A 15,897-nucleotide genomic window follows, 5' to 3' on the forward strand; every position below is an offset into this window, starting at 1 on the left:
TAAGTTCGTGGATTGAGAATGGTAGATCCATCCGGTGATCACGTGGTGGCGGACAGTTACTCGAAGGCGATCGAATGTTGGTAGCCATGAGTTTGCCGGATAATCTGGCGCAGAAATCCTCTGCCACGTCAATCTCCGATCTCTTTTGAGAGGGGGCAAGCGCCTTGAATGGGAATCGCTGTACGGGGAGTGTCCGGTGACCGCGCACCGTTCTCCATAGTTGCGATAAAGGCTTGCGTGGATCTAGCGACTCACAGAAGGCATTCCAACGTTGCGATTCGAGCTTGTCTAACCTGCGCTGTATCTTCTTTTGCGTGCGCCTGGCGGTCCGTAAATCGTCCACTGTTTTCGTACGTCGGTATCTTCGTTCAGCACGTCGTCGGATTGCTCGAAGTCGTTCTAGTTCCACATCAAATTCGTTCAGTTTCGAAGAGCATGTGAGAGTGCGCATAGTGTCTTGCACCGGCCACTTTCGCCACCAGGTTCGACCATTTATTCCAAGACCAATGCAATGCTACAATTGTCAGAAGATTGGCCATGTGAAGGGAGTCTGCAGAAATTCGGCCGTGTGCCCTCGATGTGCCGAACCCCACTCAGAAGACAACTGCAACGCAATCAAGTTGAAGTGTCCTAACTGTCAGGGTGATCACTGCGCCTCTTCCAAAGACTGTCCCCAGATCAAGAAAGAGATCACCATTCTTAAACAAATGGTGAGAGACAACTCTACCCACAAAGAAGCTGCTGTGAAAGTACGGCGCAGACGACGTCACCGTCGAACGTCTTCACGACGTAAAACATCAAGTTTTCAGGACCAGTCAACTCGTCAAGCCGCATCACCAGTGGAAGTTTCCAGCCCTCCGAACACCGGTGTTGGAAGGGAGAAAACTGCCAGATCTCTCTCCACAAAGGAATGGCCGCCACTTCCATGTACACGACCGCCAGAAGAGCCGCAGAAGAAGCCGCCCCCAGCACAGCAAGGTGCTGTATCCGAGGAGTCGCGCAAAACAGATGAGCAAGTGATAGCACTTATTAGGCCTTTAATGAATGCCATTCGCGTGTTGCTAAGCAACATGCACACACCGTCTGCCAGAAGTGCGCTTCAAGTACTGGACGCTCTGAGTCCGGTGCTTGCAACCCTTGAGTACCCACAGCCCACAACCCACAGCCCCGGTCCTTTAGGGAAGAGGTCCGACAAGCAGCTATTTTTCAGTGGAATGCGCGCGGACTCAGAGCGCGCCTTTCGGATTTCCGTCGCTTCGTGTACGCCAATATGTTTCCCATTATCGTCATTTGCGAGCCGAACTTATCGAACACAATCAGGCTTTCTGGATATGAATTATTTATGTCGTCAACTATTTATGAAAACAGTAAGGTTTTGGTGTGTATTCGCCGTGACCTCACCTACACTCATCAGCCTGTACCACCTAATGACTATAACCAATATATATGCCTAAACGTAAGAAAAAAGAATTTGGCGTTTACTTTTGTGGGCGCCTACCTATCTCCGTCAAGTCGATTTGATTACAAAAGACTCCAAGACATCCTTTCTTCAACCTCCAATCCCTGGGTCATCATTGGAGATTTCAACGCCCATCATACACTCTGGGGAAGTCCGATGATCAACGCAAGAGGCAGAGCTCTGGTATCTTTCGCCTCCAGTAATGAACTTTGGCTGCTGAATGATGGAAGTCCTACCTTCTTACGTGGCTCCACCTACAGCAGCTGTCTTGATTTGGCTTTCGTCTCACGAAGCCTTGTCAGACGTGCAGGGTGGTTTGCGGACATAGAGACGCACGGAAGCGACCACATTCCCACGTACATCAAGATCAGAGGATTGTCCCCTTCCAAAATACGGGATACGTTCCAAAGAGTGGACTGGCCTAAATTTCAGTCTATTATGGAAGAACGCTGCGACGCCAATCCATCTTTCGACTTGGAAGAAGCAATTTACTTTACAGCCCCCACATATCTTACGAAGAGCCAGGCAGTGAAGCACCTTATGCATAACAAGCCACTAGGTTTTAATCCTTTTATCCTATACTTAAGCAAGGCCATACCATCCGAAGGAGGAATTTGGGCCCAAGTGAAGCAGTTCAATTTAGAGACCCACAACTTAAGAATATCCAGGCAGCAAACTTCACTGGGCAAGGTAAGACACTTTTTCATTCAAGACCTCTATCGGAATTTATGCCATCTGAAAATCATACTTGGGCATGAAGCTTGATACAATAATTTATCTGCAATTTTAATCTACCTAATTACGTACTACGCATAATAATTGATATAAGTACGTTTTGAGCAGCCAGGCTGAGATGCTTCCTCGCCCATGGGGGCCACTTGGTCCTCAGGCTTGTCATCAGGTTTCTCTGAAAAAGAAAAAAAAAACGAGCAAAAGAACATTAGGTTTGCTCAGCTGACTTGTTCCACAGCCACATCTTCACCAATCTGCTTGTAGAATCGGCATGGTTGCCATATCAGCAATTTTTCGCTAGCTTTAGCCGCTTTTGTGTGCCTAGCGACAAATTTTTCAATTTAACTGCAGGTGACTCTTTAGCAACATGAGAATACGGCTAGCGACATTTTAGCGACTTCGAAGTTAAAACATTTGCTTTGAAAATAGCCGTCTAAATACCCTTTATTATTCAAAAGGCATGTGTAACCCGAAAAAATTGACTGTACCACGCGGAGGCTGTGTAACGATGATGAAGAAATTGTTTCCTTCAGAGGATTTGCATAGGGCTCACAAAATGCACATTTCTCTTTTTTCAAGAAACCAATTTGAAAGCGTCATAACGCTTCGGGTTCTGACCTTTCACAAAATACGTTAATAGATACATTGACTGTTTAAAGGGGCATACATAATTAAACGCAGGCTCGATCAGGCGAGCCTGACACTGCTGGTTTATTGCATGGGTTTTGCACAAATCAGTGCTGCGGAGGTAGACCAAGGGGCGGAGGGGTAGTAGCGGACCTGCATGAAGGTCCAGCGCCGTGTTAACATGCGACCTTGGGCGTCTTCTAGAATATTACAATACTTTCAGGAGCGCCGAGTATTAGAAAATTTCGAGGAATACCGTGAAGCAAGTGTCTGAGTGCTAAAAAATGTTATTGCTTGCGTTCTATCGAATCATGCTGCGTTTGAAACCTCTGAATCTGTGGGTAATTGCCGAATTTCAGCTGTCATCACCCGTTATGCATGTATAATAGTCGCAAGTCGCAGCTGATCACACGGTTGCAATTGAAGAAGCAAAACAAAGTACTCATACGAAAAAAAAAAATCGTCAGAACCTATCTCACCACGAGTGTCGACAGTAATGCTTTAGCAATGAATCAATATATTGACAACCCATTTCCAACGTCGAAACGTTATGTACGAGGCGCGTAAGGCAGCGGGACTCCTCTATCGCGCTTCCATAAGAACATTCGGCGCCATCTAGAGGCACCATCGGGAAGCATGCCCATGGCCTCCGAGATGCATGGCGCGCCGGTGCGCGGTGAACGCCGAGAAACGCTTCAAGCAGCAGCCGGGCTCCTCTCTCGCGCTTCTCTCTGAACACGCTATGCCATCTAGTAGCGCTGCCGAGAAGCCCGCGCGTGGCCTCCGAGACCAGAACCGTGGACCGCCGATCTGTGCGAACGCTGAGAATTGTTACATAGATGGCCCCTGTACCCACTGCCCCACACACGGTGAGCCAAGTTGGCAAGAGGTGCATTGAAGAGTGGAAAATACGCAGTGCATTCGTGGTGCAGCTCGCTAAAGCGTTGGCGTGAAAGACGCGCATCGAAAAGCGGCACCAAACTAGTCAATTTGTGGCGCACCCTGTTAAGGCGTCACACTCCTGTCCTTGTCACGTGGGTTCGAACTATATCAGCATCGGAGAGATGTAAGGGGCACCTTTTGTGATTGTAGAGCGACACATCCCAAGCGGCACGTGCACAGTTACACAAGTTAGCGTCAAAGACGTTTGACGTCAAAGACACACCAGCAGATGTGCCAAAGACACCTGCTGGTTCATACCCAGTCACGCAAACTGGTATCAAAGATGTCAACTGAAAACCAGCACGGAGAGACTGGCACACATCCAGTGCTCCCAGTCCGTGTCGAATAGTCGTTTCGCAAGGGGACCACAACACCGTGGGCAAAGTTCTGGGGCATGGCCAACCCAAGATCGAGCTCGACAGGAAGTTCAGGAGGAATCTCGTCAGAAGAGCGACCGCATGGCTAACATACAACGGAATACGAGCACACCGCAACCAGTCAGTAATGAAACAGACGAATGCTTCTGCGTCTATGTAATGCTGAACTTGTCAAACCAATGTTGTTTTGTGCTTTAAAAGCAACAGTTGCCGCTATTCCACAGGCTAATAACCTCCCGGAGGTCAAGGCCGTATTGGCGATGGAACAAGTGATATTGCAAAACACTACATCAGCCACTGCGCAGGCAGGGAATAAATAATTGCTGCCAAAATGTCGCCATATTCTAGTGGAACGCGAATAGCCTTCGCTCTAAGTGTGCGGATAAAACAAAAAAACTCGGAACCCATTTCTCCTTTCCAGTGTTATGTGTTACAGAGGCCAGTATATACAACGCTTTTAGACTAGCTAACTACGTTGTTTATACGTCCTCTCGATCTTCAGGACCGGGAAGGGCAATGATCTTTGCTTGAAGAGACCTGCCGTCAGTGTTATTAAGTGCCGCAACGTCAGACATCCCAGAATACGCAGCATGTGAAGTTCGGTTTGGCCGAGTAAATATCACCCTAGTCAGTGTTCATCCACAACCTTCTACAAATATATCGCTTTTCACATTGACTGGCCTCTTTCAGAAATACACAAAAGTAATATTTTGCGGAGATGTCAATGCGCACTATGTCATGCGGGAAGTTACCGCAAGGAACACACGATACGAAGAAATCCGCTTGAAGAAAACCGCTTCGTGCTGTTCCTTTCTGCAAGTCTCGCGTTTCTTGCGGCAACTACCTAAATCCTGAATCACCAACTGGTCTGCACCGACACTCTGCTATGCTTTCTTTGCCTTTCGTCCCGACATACGTGCAGCGGGAGGCGATTGTGCGTTTGGCAAGGGCTGTGTCATGAGCACAGCACCTGCTGGGCTGTAATAGTGTAAACCTTACATTCGTCCAAAGCCTTAAGACAGCGCTTAGGGCTGGCGTCTGAACAGCGTGCTGGCCACGTATGCAGAAGGAGCACGTACATACAAACACGCACCAGCAAAATGGCTCCAAAGCGTGCATTTAGCGCCTAGGACAGCCAGGCCCGAAAGAAGCTTCGTACGGAACTGGAGCGTCTTCGTTACCTAGCGAAACGTGGTGCAGACCGAGAATGTACTATATCACGTACACATACAATTATAATTAAATTACGTACAGCCCCATCATTGAACGAAAGCAACACTTTTGCGGCGATGCTATGTGAGCCAATGATAATGTTCAACCTTCTCAGAGGTTACGAACAATGACTCAACAACGGCTCAAGTGCGTTCTGTGGACCACGCTGACAAACAGCGGTGGTGCACGGAAGCTGACGTGTAACGTCAACTCACCACTCTCGTATTAGAGGGAACGCTGAAGAAATTACCCGTCCACCGGTAACGTAACCACGAATTATCGTCAATCAAAGTAAACCGTGTACGAAACTTCGCTTACATCGATTCCCACAGTGAGTGGAATCCGCCATTTTTTTCCGTTTTTGTCGCCGTATGGACAGCGCGTCACTCGCGTCCTTGCAGGCACAACGTGCTTATCAAACAAGAGACCAGTCATCTTAATTTATCATTCTCGCTCCGTGGCAGATCCCGTGACCTCGAACCACAGTTGCATCGGCACGCGGGTTGTCTATGCGCCCCCCAGATATGCGCCCCTGAACGCGCCTCGATTGTGCACGTAACTGCTAATCCATATTAGCTAACCAGCGCACAAATTCACACTCCCGCGATAGCAAAAACGTGCACAGCGCGCCGTCTCTCGACTGTCACGGAAGGAACGCGTAATTGCTATCGCAATCAAATGCCCGATTTCATTAGGAGGGTGTCCACTGGAAGCGTCACTCATTCCTTTTATTCCTTTGATTACCAAATAAAATGCTCAAAACACAGTTGGCACGGTAAAATCTCATGATCCTAAGTTTGCGGTCGGACAGTTCACAGTGTACGCAGACCGCGTTGACGGAGTCGTGCAGAGTTTCACGCGAACAGCTTTGGCAAACTCTGCTTCGGCGACTCACTGATCGGGGGCGACGATGATTGCGCGAAACGGCGCATCGGGGCGCCCCGGATCAGGTCGAGGCCCTGCCGCAACGCCGTGTCGAGGGGCTCGCGACAGACTGGCAGCATCCTGACCGGAACGTCCTTGAGCGCCGCGTCCAGAGCTTTGTTCACTCGGCGTCTCAACAAGCCCGGCGCACTGACGGCCAGAAGCGGCTTGTCGCGCCACGTGACCAAGTAGACCTCTTGCAGCTCCGAAGACTGGTACCGTTGGTCCTTGGTCAGAAGGCACGCGTAAGCGTCGCCATCTTGTACGACGCGCTCCAGCGTCACTTCGCAGCTACGAATCTTCAACTCCTCAGCAGAGGCCTCGAAAACGGCGTCGTAGTCACGAAGGGCATCGGGCTTCTTAATGTGAAAAAGCCGCCAGGAACCGACGCACCGTCGCACTGCCAGCAGCCAGCAGTAGAGCCACGCGACGCGTCGCTGAAGCTCGTCGTTCGAATCGACTTGGCGCATAGCCTCCACGACGACGGTGGCCGCGGCGGCGTTCCTCGCGATCTTCTGTGCTGGAGGAAGCCACGATTGCTTCTCGCTCGCGAGTGATCTCATCTCTGGCTCCGTCAACTGATTCAGACGTAGGCGTAAGCTTGTCAATCGTACCTGGTCCATCTTGACAGCAGTGAAGTAATGCAATACGCGAACGTCGTGTCGGATCTACGGGAGCAATCGCATGCTGGGCCGAGAGCGAACGACGCGCCTTCCAGACAACAGCGAACGCCTGCAGAAGGACGCCTCAACGCGTGCTAGAGATTAGCTAGCGCACTATAGAAACGCCTCCGTAACGCTTCGAGAGCGTTTCACATAGCGCCCGCAATGGAAGCACCGCGGCGCTGGCGCAGACAGAAGGGCATTAAAATGGACGCCGGACGGACGGCGCGTGCACGCTGGTTACCGCGCAACAAAGTTCGATACAATATCTTCGGGTTGTAGAGCGCAGGCAACCAAAAGGACAAGACACACAAAGCGCAAACTGCCAACAAAGGTTTTTTTCCAGAGCACAATTCTATACGCGCGCACAAAGCTACCGCGCATGCGCAAATCGTTACGTCCTAAGATCCTTATCAGAAAGGTTAGCAGATAGGGTGCGTATGCACTCAAAACGTAATCGCAAGAAATTTTCAGCCGCAATGATTTCTCGTGTCAGCTTTTCGTGCATTAAGCATGCAACGAGGCAGGCGCTGCACAAAAAGAAGTTTGTTAGTCATCTGAAGCTCCCTTTAGTGGAGAGAAAGTATGCTCGCCTCGCGTAGGAACTTGTATGCAAAAACGCAACGTTCGCTGCTCCATTACATGATAAAAAACCAGTATGGTCTGAAAAGCACCATATAACATAGCGGTACACATCGTATTGCACTGAAAGCAGGACGTTAATTCAGGATTTCCACGCAGATCAGACAGATCACGTCCAGAATCTAACAAAAAGCGACATAAGAAAACAAAGCTGGCATTCAGGCTTTATGCCCATTTATTCAGCACACACAAAGTTCTTTAAGTTTCACCGAGAAGTCGTATGTATGTCTGTACTCCGAAAAATAAAGCAATTTAGCAACATCGGTATACATCACCGTATAGCATGCTGTGCCCTTGATGAGTTTGTGAAAAAGGGTACTGCGTAAGTCGGTTTTTAATGAATGCACTTTTGTTAAGCTACAAATGTAAGTTTTAAAAACTGCAGATTACATCACTTTACAAAGCTCTATACGTATATTCTTTTTGTGAGGTTGAAGCGAGGCCGTCTAATAAACGAGACAACATCAAAGACCGAAAATGAAGGCCCAGTGTGAGCGTCATAGGAAATTCGAGCAACATTGTTTTGTAGGAAAGCCAATTTACAGATGTACTTTGATATGCCATTCTCCACACTAGGTTGTAGTTATTTTCGTGGGAATCGAATATACCGAGACCAAATCTGGGCCGTCCAGGAGAGCCCACGATGTGGCGGCCAGACACGCGGCCTGCCCGTCCCAACGAGGGAGCGGCCCGCTGCGCGATGATGGCGTACCTCAGGACTCTCGATAAAGTTCTCCCATCCATTCATTCACCGAATATCGCATTGTACGACAAGAACTTTACTTCTTAGGGAACAGTGCCTCGTAATTTGCAAAGTATGCCGTGTGCAGCTGCCATGTTTTCTGTTACATGCTCTATGGGCTCATTCCATTTCAAATGACGATTAAAATTTAGCCCAGTGTTTTTACGTCAGACACAACACATCTTCATCTCCACTTTACGGTCTAGCATCACAGGGGGGCAAAAAAAGCAGCTTGTGTTTTATTTGGTCCCTTATGTCTAATGTATTTGTTTCAGACCATAGGGATATATTGCATAGCGCGTGATAAATTTCTTGTATCATACGAGTGGAAGAAAAGGACTGATCAGCATAAACTGTGAACCGGGCTGTGTCGCTAATGCTTCTTAAGTCATTGATGTTTAAAAAGTACAGGGGCTAATACACCCCCTCGTGGAACCCCTGCTTCGAAACCCAGCTGCTCACCTCCAGTACTAACGTATAGTTTTCGTGTCATCAAGTAAGATAAGACGCTGGAGAGGCAGGACGCGATATCTGTAGTGCTCCATTTGCACGAGCACTGCGATATGATTACTTCTATCGAAGGCTTTACAGTAGTCGATATAGATACCAAGTGTTGCTATTTTTTGCTCGAAACCAGTGAACACCATATCTTCGTGTTGAGAGCCATTAATGTTAATATACCTTGACGAAACCGGAACTGCAGTTCCGGTTTCGTCAAAGCAGAATGTTTCAGGCAGAATGACGTGACCCTTATGCAGCCAACTTCCTGTTGTCTCTTTGAAATGATTGGAAGCACTGATACCGGACGATAATCTGAGAGGTTGTTTCTGTCACCACATTTGAACAAAAGCATTCGCTATTGCGCATTGCATACTTGACAAAAATACACCAATAGACAGCAAAAAATTATATGTAAAGGCAAGCATTCAGAGCAACATGTCAATAGCGAACTTGATGGGCTTTATCTGAACGCTACCAGTGCCACGTGCCAGGACATTTTTTGAACGACATGAAAATAGCTTAAGCTTCATTTAGTGTTGTAGGCTGAAAAAGTTCACTGTTCGCGCTTGACGGTTCCAAACAGCTAGCAAGCCTTGTTATCGAGCGAGCTGAAGACTTGCGATATTCTCATTGAAGCGGTTTGCCAAGTGTTTGCCTGTTTAATGCTTTCTTTATTTTCGTCAATTGAAGTTCGATATTTCGGCTCGTATATCGATTTAAAGAGCCTCGTAATAGCACGCCACGCAGTATCGCTCGTTAGATCTGCTTCATCGAAGAAGTTCCGGATAGCGATCTGACGCATTGGGGTACGGGGCGAATGCCGAAGCCTTTGTAGCGCAATATGACATTCGGCTGCCCAGCGATCACCGAGCGCACAGACCGTCTTGCGCTCATTGTAACGCGTTTTATCGCAAAGCACTGTACGCGGTACGGGTCAAAAGTTATTGAAAAACAAGAGCTGTGGTCGAACCCCAGTGCCGCATAGCAGACATGGGGTGGGTGGGTAGGGGAGCGGTACCGGCGCTCACAGCCGGTTCACTCCCTTCGATTTGCTGCTTCTCCAATGGATCGAGCAGCCGTCGACCACGTTCGCAGCTTCTGCGGGAAAGCTAAACGCTCGCTCGCATGACGTCGCCCGATGGCGTACACATACTTGCCCGTGTCACAAACAAACAGTGTCACACACAAACAGTGGCGCTATCGGTGCCATCACGCTTTAACGAGTGCTGAGTCGTGGAGGCTGCGAACCTTGCTTCGGCCCACGGATAGAGACAAACGTGTAGATGAGAACTGGCTATGAACGCCAGCCTATAAGCACACGCGCTTCATCCACTTTCCAGCCGACACGGCTAGAGAACACCGTGGCACAGCGCCCAGCGATTGAAACGCGATACTTGGACAGCATGGCAGCCGGCGCCTTTTGTGCCACCAGCGATCGCTGGGTGTTCACTGAAGAGGCCGAATGCAGTTACGAAGCGTTCCCGCTTTCATGTGACATCAAAAATGCATCATATCCGTATCACCAACGCTCGCTGGTGCCGAGAAAGTACCGGCCACCACGATGTCCCAGGTATCGCGTTTCAATCGCCGAGCACCGTGTGCAGTTCGACCACACCTCCCGTATTGCTAACGGCTTTTGTCCGCACCTGTAACGTGCGGCTCGCTTGTCAGCGCAATCTTCTTCCGTAGCTGCACTATCGAGCGTACGCCCCGCTAGCTCCTCAAGTTATTCCCGTTTTTTTTTTTTCAATAAGAGGGAGTAAGAGGCGTTATCCGTGTTCCCTAGCTCCGCCGGTGTCATGTTACACCGCATTACACACTCCCGAGACCTGAAGATAGCTCAGGGGGCATAAAAGTCTTCTTAAGTCAGTTTTCATTACCGAATAATATGTTACAAACGTTAGACTAGTTCAGGTTAGGTCTCGTAATACACGGGGTGCAGCGGTCGGCCGAGACGAAGGCCACCGCCGCCAAGTCGGAAACAGCTCTGCAGGCCCGCGAGCACGTTTCTTAAACGTTCAGTGCTCGTCCGAGTTGCAGTCGGTGGCTGTTCTCGCCCCTTCGTGATTTGAGTTCGGCACGCTCTACAAACGCGGCTGTTCGTTCCTGCGCCAGAAGGGGCGCGGCCGTCGCGTCAGCAGATAAGACACGCTAATAAAAAAAAAAATTGCACTGCTTACTTTTCAGCAGATCTTGCACCAATGAAATTAACGTCGGGATGATCACATCCTCTTTCAGCGGTATTTCGCGAAGTGCCTCAATGACTGCGTCGGTCATGCTTGTACCACTCGATGTCCGAAGGTGCGGAAACCACGTCATGTTGTACGGATACGCATCACGCAGCCTCTGGAAATCCTCTTCCGTAAGCTTGTCCAGTTCGGCGCGCAGTGCCGCCATGGGATCTTCGTCCGCCATACTTGGCAGCGGGGAGCAAATGCGGCGCACACGAGGCGAGAAAAAATTCGTCTGGCAGGATCAGTCGCCGCTCGGCCAACGCCGCGAATGACCCGGGTGGACACAGGTAGTGTCTCGGTGCTTGTGAGCGTGATCGCTAGGGCCCGCGGCATTCGGTACTACAAGCGCAGTCTAACGGTGGCGCCGAAGAGTTTTGCGCATTCTCAGTGGGTGCAGAGTAACGGAATTACTACTTCGCGCGCATGACGTCACGCCATCGCGCTCGTCGTCTGCTATGTCCAGTTTTTGCGGCGGAGAAACATAGCGTTAGCCTCTGGAAAACGTATACCTGGACGCATGAAAGGAACATTGGCGGAACGTCGATTTCTTCTACCGCTAGAGTTTACAGGTGATCATTCGTTTGCGATAAAGTGGCAAATCGCAGAGCAGACATGACTCCGTGCCAATTGTGTACAATTTACTTCCGTGTAGAATCGCACGCATGGTTCCGGCTGAACGATAGACACTTTTAGTTTATTGTTAGCAGCCAAACGTAAACGCGCTACGTATGTAAAGAAATAGCGTTGTTATTACCGCGCACGCTCTCAATGTTACTGGGAATCTGTGGTTTACGTGCGCTATGATAACGTACGTTATTTGGCGAGTTTGACGTTTGTAATGTTTACGGGCGCAAAAAAAATATTGCGTTGTCGGACATGGCGGCACCCACGGCTCCCTCTTCAGCGTGAATTATCGCTATGGCTACGCTCTTACTCGCGTTGATCATCAGCATTAGTTGAAATGAATTTTCACTTTTTCTAAACTCACCTTACACGTTAGTTATGGGCGCAGATCGCGTCCATTTTCTAAGATCGTTCGGCGATTCCGGCCCCCGTAGGCCTAATCAGACGCGTCCGCATAGCAATAACAGGATGGTTGCTAATGTACTGTGTTTGCTTGGATATGTATGGCACGAGGCACCGGACGGCACCCTGTTTTATAACGCCTTCCTTACGCTTGTGTTCCCGTGTACGATAAACTAAACCTCTTGAGAAGACGCGAACCGCAACGTGCCGCAAGGACGCTTGCGTTTAACGTACGTGAGGCGGCAAACGCTATTCAAAAACTGTCTAATGTTTCGCCAAGTATTCTCCCGATGCAAGCAGTAGTTGAGCCCAGCCAACAGCTATTGAGTTTGCAATTGCGCCTATAAACTATTTACAAACTATAGCCAAATGTAGAAAATTGTGTTCTCGCACCCCGTTTCTCTCGCTTTGTAAGATTCTCGTACGAATAAATTTGCGGGCAGAAGTAACAGCAAACTAATAGTCCGTGGTATTTAGTTCGGACCACCAGGTTGAGGACCACGCCGTTTGGTCTTGCAGCACCGTGGTCCTGCCTGCGAGTCAGCTGCGACCCGCACCGAAGGAACAAAAAGCGCCTAGCAGACGACGCGCGAGCACTCCGATGACGTCGTCGTCATCATCATCATCATCATCATCCTAGTTACGCCCACTGCAGGGCAAAGGCCTCTCCCATACTTCTCCAACTACCCCGGTCATGTACTAATTGTGGCCATGTTGTCCCTGCAAACGTCTTAATGTCATCCGCCCACCTAACTTTCTGCCGCCCCCTGCTGCGTTTCCCTTCCCTTGGAATCCAGTCCGTAACCCTTAATGACCATCGGTTATCTTCCCTCCTCATTAGATGTCCGGCCCATGCCCATTTCGTTTTCTTGATTTCAACTAAGATGTCATTAATTCGCGTTTGTTCCGTCACCCAATCTGCTCTTTTCTTATCCCTTAACGTTACACCCATCACTCTTCTTTCCATAGCTCGTTGCGTCGTCCTCAATTTCAGCAGAACTCTTTTCGTAAGCCTCCAGGTTTCTGCGCCATATGTGAGTACTGGTAACGCACAGCTGTTATACACTTTCCTTTTGAGGGATAGTGGCAACCTGCTGTTCATGATTTGAGAATGCCTGCCATACGCACCCCAGCCCATTCTTATTCTTCTGGTTATTTCAATCTCATGATCCGGATCCGTGGTCACTACCTGCCCTAAGTAGATGTATTCCCTTACCACTTCCAGTGCCTCGCTACCTATCGTAAACTGCTGTTCTCTGCCGAGACTGTTAAACATTACTTTAGTTTTCTGCAGATTAATTTTCAGAACCACCCTTCTGCGTTGCCTCTCCAGGTCAGTGAGCATGCATTGCAATTGGTCTCCTGAGTTACTAAGCAAGGCAATATCATCAGCGAATCTCAAGTTGCTAAGGTATTCTCCATCAGCTTTTATCCCCAATTCTTCCCACTCCAGGTCTCTGAATACCTCCCGTAAACATGCTGTGAATAGCATTGGAGAGATCGTATCTCCCTGTCTGACGTCTTTCTTTATTGGGATTTTGTTGCTTTCTTTGTGGAGGACTACGGTGGCTGTGGAGCCGCTATCTTCCAGTATTTTTACATATGGCTCATCTACACCCTGATTCTGTAATGCCTCCATGACTGCCGAGGTTTCGACTGAATCAAACGCTTTCTCGTAATCACTGAAAGCTATATATAAGGGCTGGTTATATTCTGCACCTTTCTCTATCACTTGATTGATAGTGTGAATATGGTCTATTGTGGAGTAGCCTTTACGGAATCCTGCCTGGTCCTTTGGTTGACAGAAGTCTAAGGTGTTCCTGATTCTATTTGCGATTACTTTACTAAATACTTTGTAGGCAACGGACAGTAAGCTGATCGGTCTATAATTTTTCAAGTCCTTGGCGTCCCCTTTCTTATGGATTAGGATTGGCTGGTTATATTCTGCACCTTTCTCTATCACTTGATTGATAGTGTGAATATGGTCTATTGTGGAGTAGCCTTTACGGAATCCTGCCTGGTCCTTTGGTTGACAGAAGTCTAAGGTGTTCCTGATTCTATTTGCGATTACTTTACTAAATACTTTGTAGGCAACGGACAGTAAGCTGATCGGTCTATAATTTTTCAAGTCCTTGGCGTCCCCTTTCTTATGGATTAGGATTATGTTAGCGTTCTTCCAAGATTCCGGTACGCTCGAGGTTATGAGGCATTGCGTATACAGGGTGGCCAGTTTCTCTAGAACAATCTGACCACCATCCTTCAACAAATCTGCTGTTACCTGATCCTCCCCAGCTGTCTTCCCCCTTTGCATAGCTCCCAAGGCTTTCTTTACTTCTTCTGGCGTTACCTGTGGGATTTCGAATTCCTCTAGGCTATTCTCTCTCCCACTATCATCGTGGGTGCCACTGGTACTGTATAAATCTCTATAGAACTCCTCAGCCACTTGAACTATCTCATCCATATTAGTAATGGTATCGCCGGCTTTGTCACTTGACGTAATGACGTAATGCGCGCCAAACAATGCGACTCTCGTCACGCATGAGCACAACGATTCTGCGGCGCGCTGACAGCCACGCGCTCCCGTGATCACGCTCGAAAAGATCAAGACAGCACTTGACAAACTAAGCTTGCATGCGGGATTTCAAAATGATCTGAGCTCGATAGACACGCAAGAACCTGTCAACAGTAGGAACTGCGGTCTTTTTCGAGCGACGGTGACGTTACGCGTGAACGTTCATCGCAATATTTTATTTTATTTTTACAACATATTCAGATAAGACATGCGCAGTAAGGCGTGAAACGTGATTGCGCAGACGGGATACTGCGCACAGCGCAGACACGCGAAGCCTCTGGAGTAACAAATATCAGTGCTTATGTATGGTCACGTGTTACACGAGACCATTGCACGAAAAATAAGAAAAAGAGGAGATTCACACACTAGCACAAAACCTAAATTTTCGAAGGTGGTGAATATGATATCGGAATGTATTGAGAGCTGTTTTATCGCGGGGCACAGGGAACGAGGTGCTCCCTGCACTGATCTCGCCTTTTAACTTAAATTACAAGATTTTACATGCCCTAACTACGATCTTATTATGTGGTGCACTCCGCAGAAGTGGGCTCCTGATTCATTTTGAACACCTGGGCTTCTTTAACATGCACCCTGTTAATGCATGGTACACGTGCGTTTTTCACACACCGCCCCCGTCGGAATGTGGCCGGGATAAAACCCGCACCTCGAGCACAGTTTATAGGGTAACGCTATAACCGCTGAACTACCGTTGCGTGTACTTCGATTCCTATTTTCCGTTTATTGTCGGTCTTCGACATTGTACAGGGTACACAAATGGGTACCCTGTATTTAAGGAGCGCAAATACGAGACGTTTTGGAAAAAAGAAAAGAAAACACTAAAGCTGTTGGTCCCATCTGCGGGTGTGCTTTGCCTACTACGGCGGAAAAGCTGCGATACCACGTGAAAGACATGGCCAGACATGCAAGAGCGTCACTCGAAACTAAGTTTATCTGGAGAAAACAGGTACGCGTACTTTTTCTTTGACGAAGGTTCCCGCCCAAGCGCACGTATTTGCGCTCCGAAATCAGGCCATGCAACAATGCAAACAAAATTACCAAAATACATGCCTATTCTAAGAGGCACTCGAAGAACTGGTAGTCATTGCTGCGCAGCGGTTAACGAAACCACGGTGTCTCCAAGTGTCAACTGTGTGTCCACTATAGTGTTCACTTTACGGCGCCCCCTCTAACCAACTGGGAAGTTTCGGGACGTTAGAGCCTATATTTTATGGGAAATAACAGGAA

The 15,897-nt window shown here is 48.6% G+C and overlaps 1 protein-coding gene across 1 annotated transcript in view; it reads right to left on the reverse strand.

The window, feature by feature from the left end:
* The window catches only part of LOC135918621 (uncharacterized), a 37,399-nt gene extending 25,904 nt beyond the window's left edge, over window positions 1-11,495 (reverse strand). Inside the window, exons 1-2 of the mRNA XM_065452242.2 lie at window positions 11,001-11,495; window positions 2,292-2,366 (exon numbers count right to left, since the gene is read on the reverse strand). Of these exons, the coding sequence (XP_065308314.1) occupies window positions 2,292-2,366; window positions 11,001-11,235 (310 nt within the window). The 5' untranslated portion in view covers window positions 11,236-11,495. The remainder of the gene's footprint in view (window positions 1-2,291; window positions 2,367-11,000) is intronic.
* Between the last annotated feature and the right edge of the window lie 4,402 nt (window positions 11,496-15,897).

Source organism: Dermacentor albipictus, chromosome 5 (genome assembly GCF_038994185.2).
Source record: "Dermacentor albipictus isolate Rhodes 1998 colony chromosome 5, USDA_Dalb.pri_finalv2, whole genome shotgun sequence".
Taxonomy (NCBI): domain Eukaryota; kingdom Metazoa; phylum Arthropoda; class Arachnida; order Ixodida; family Ixodidae; genus Dermacentor; species Dermacentor albipictus.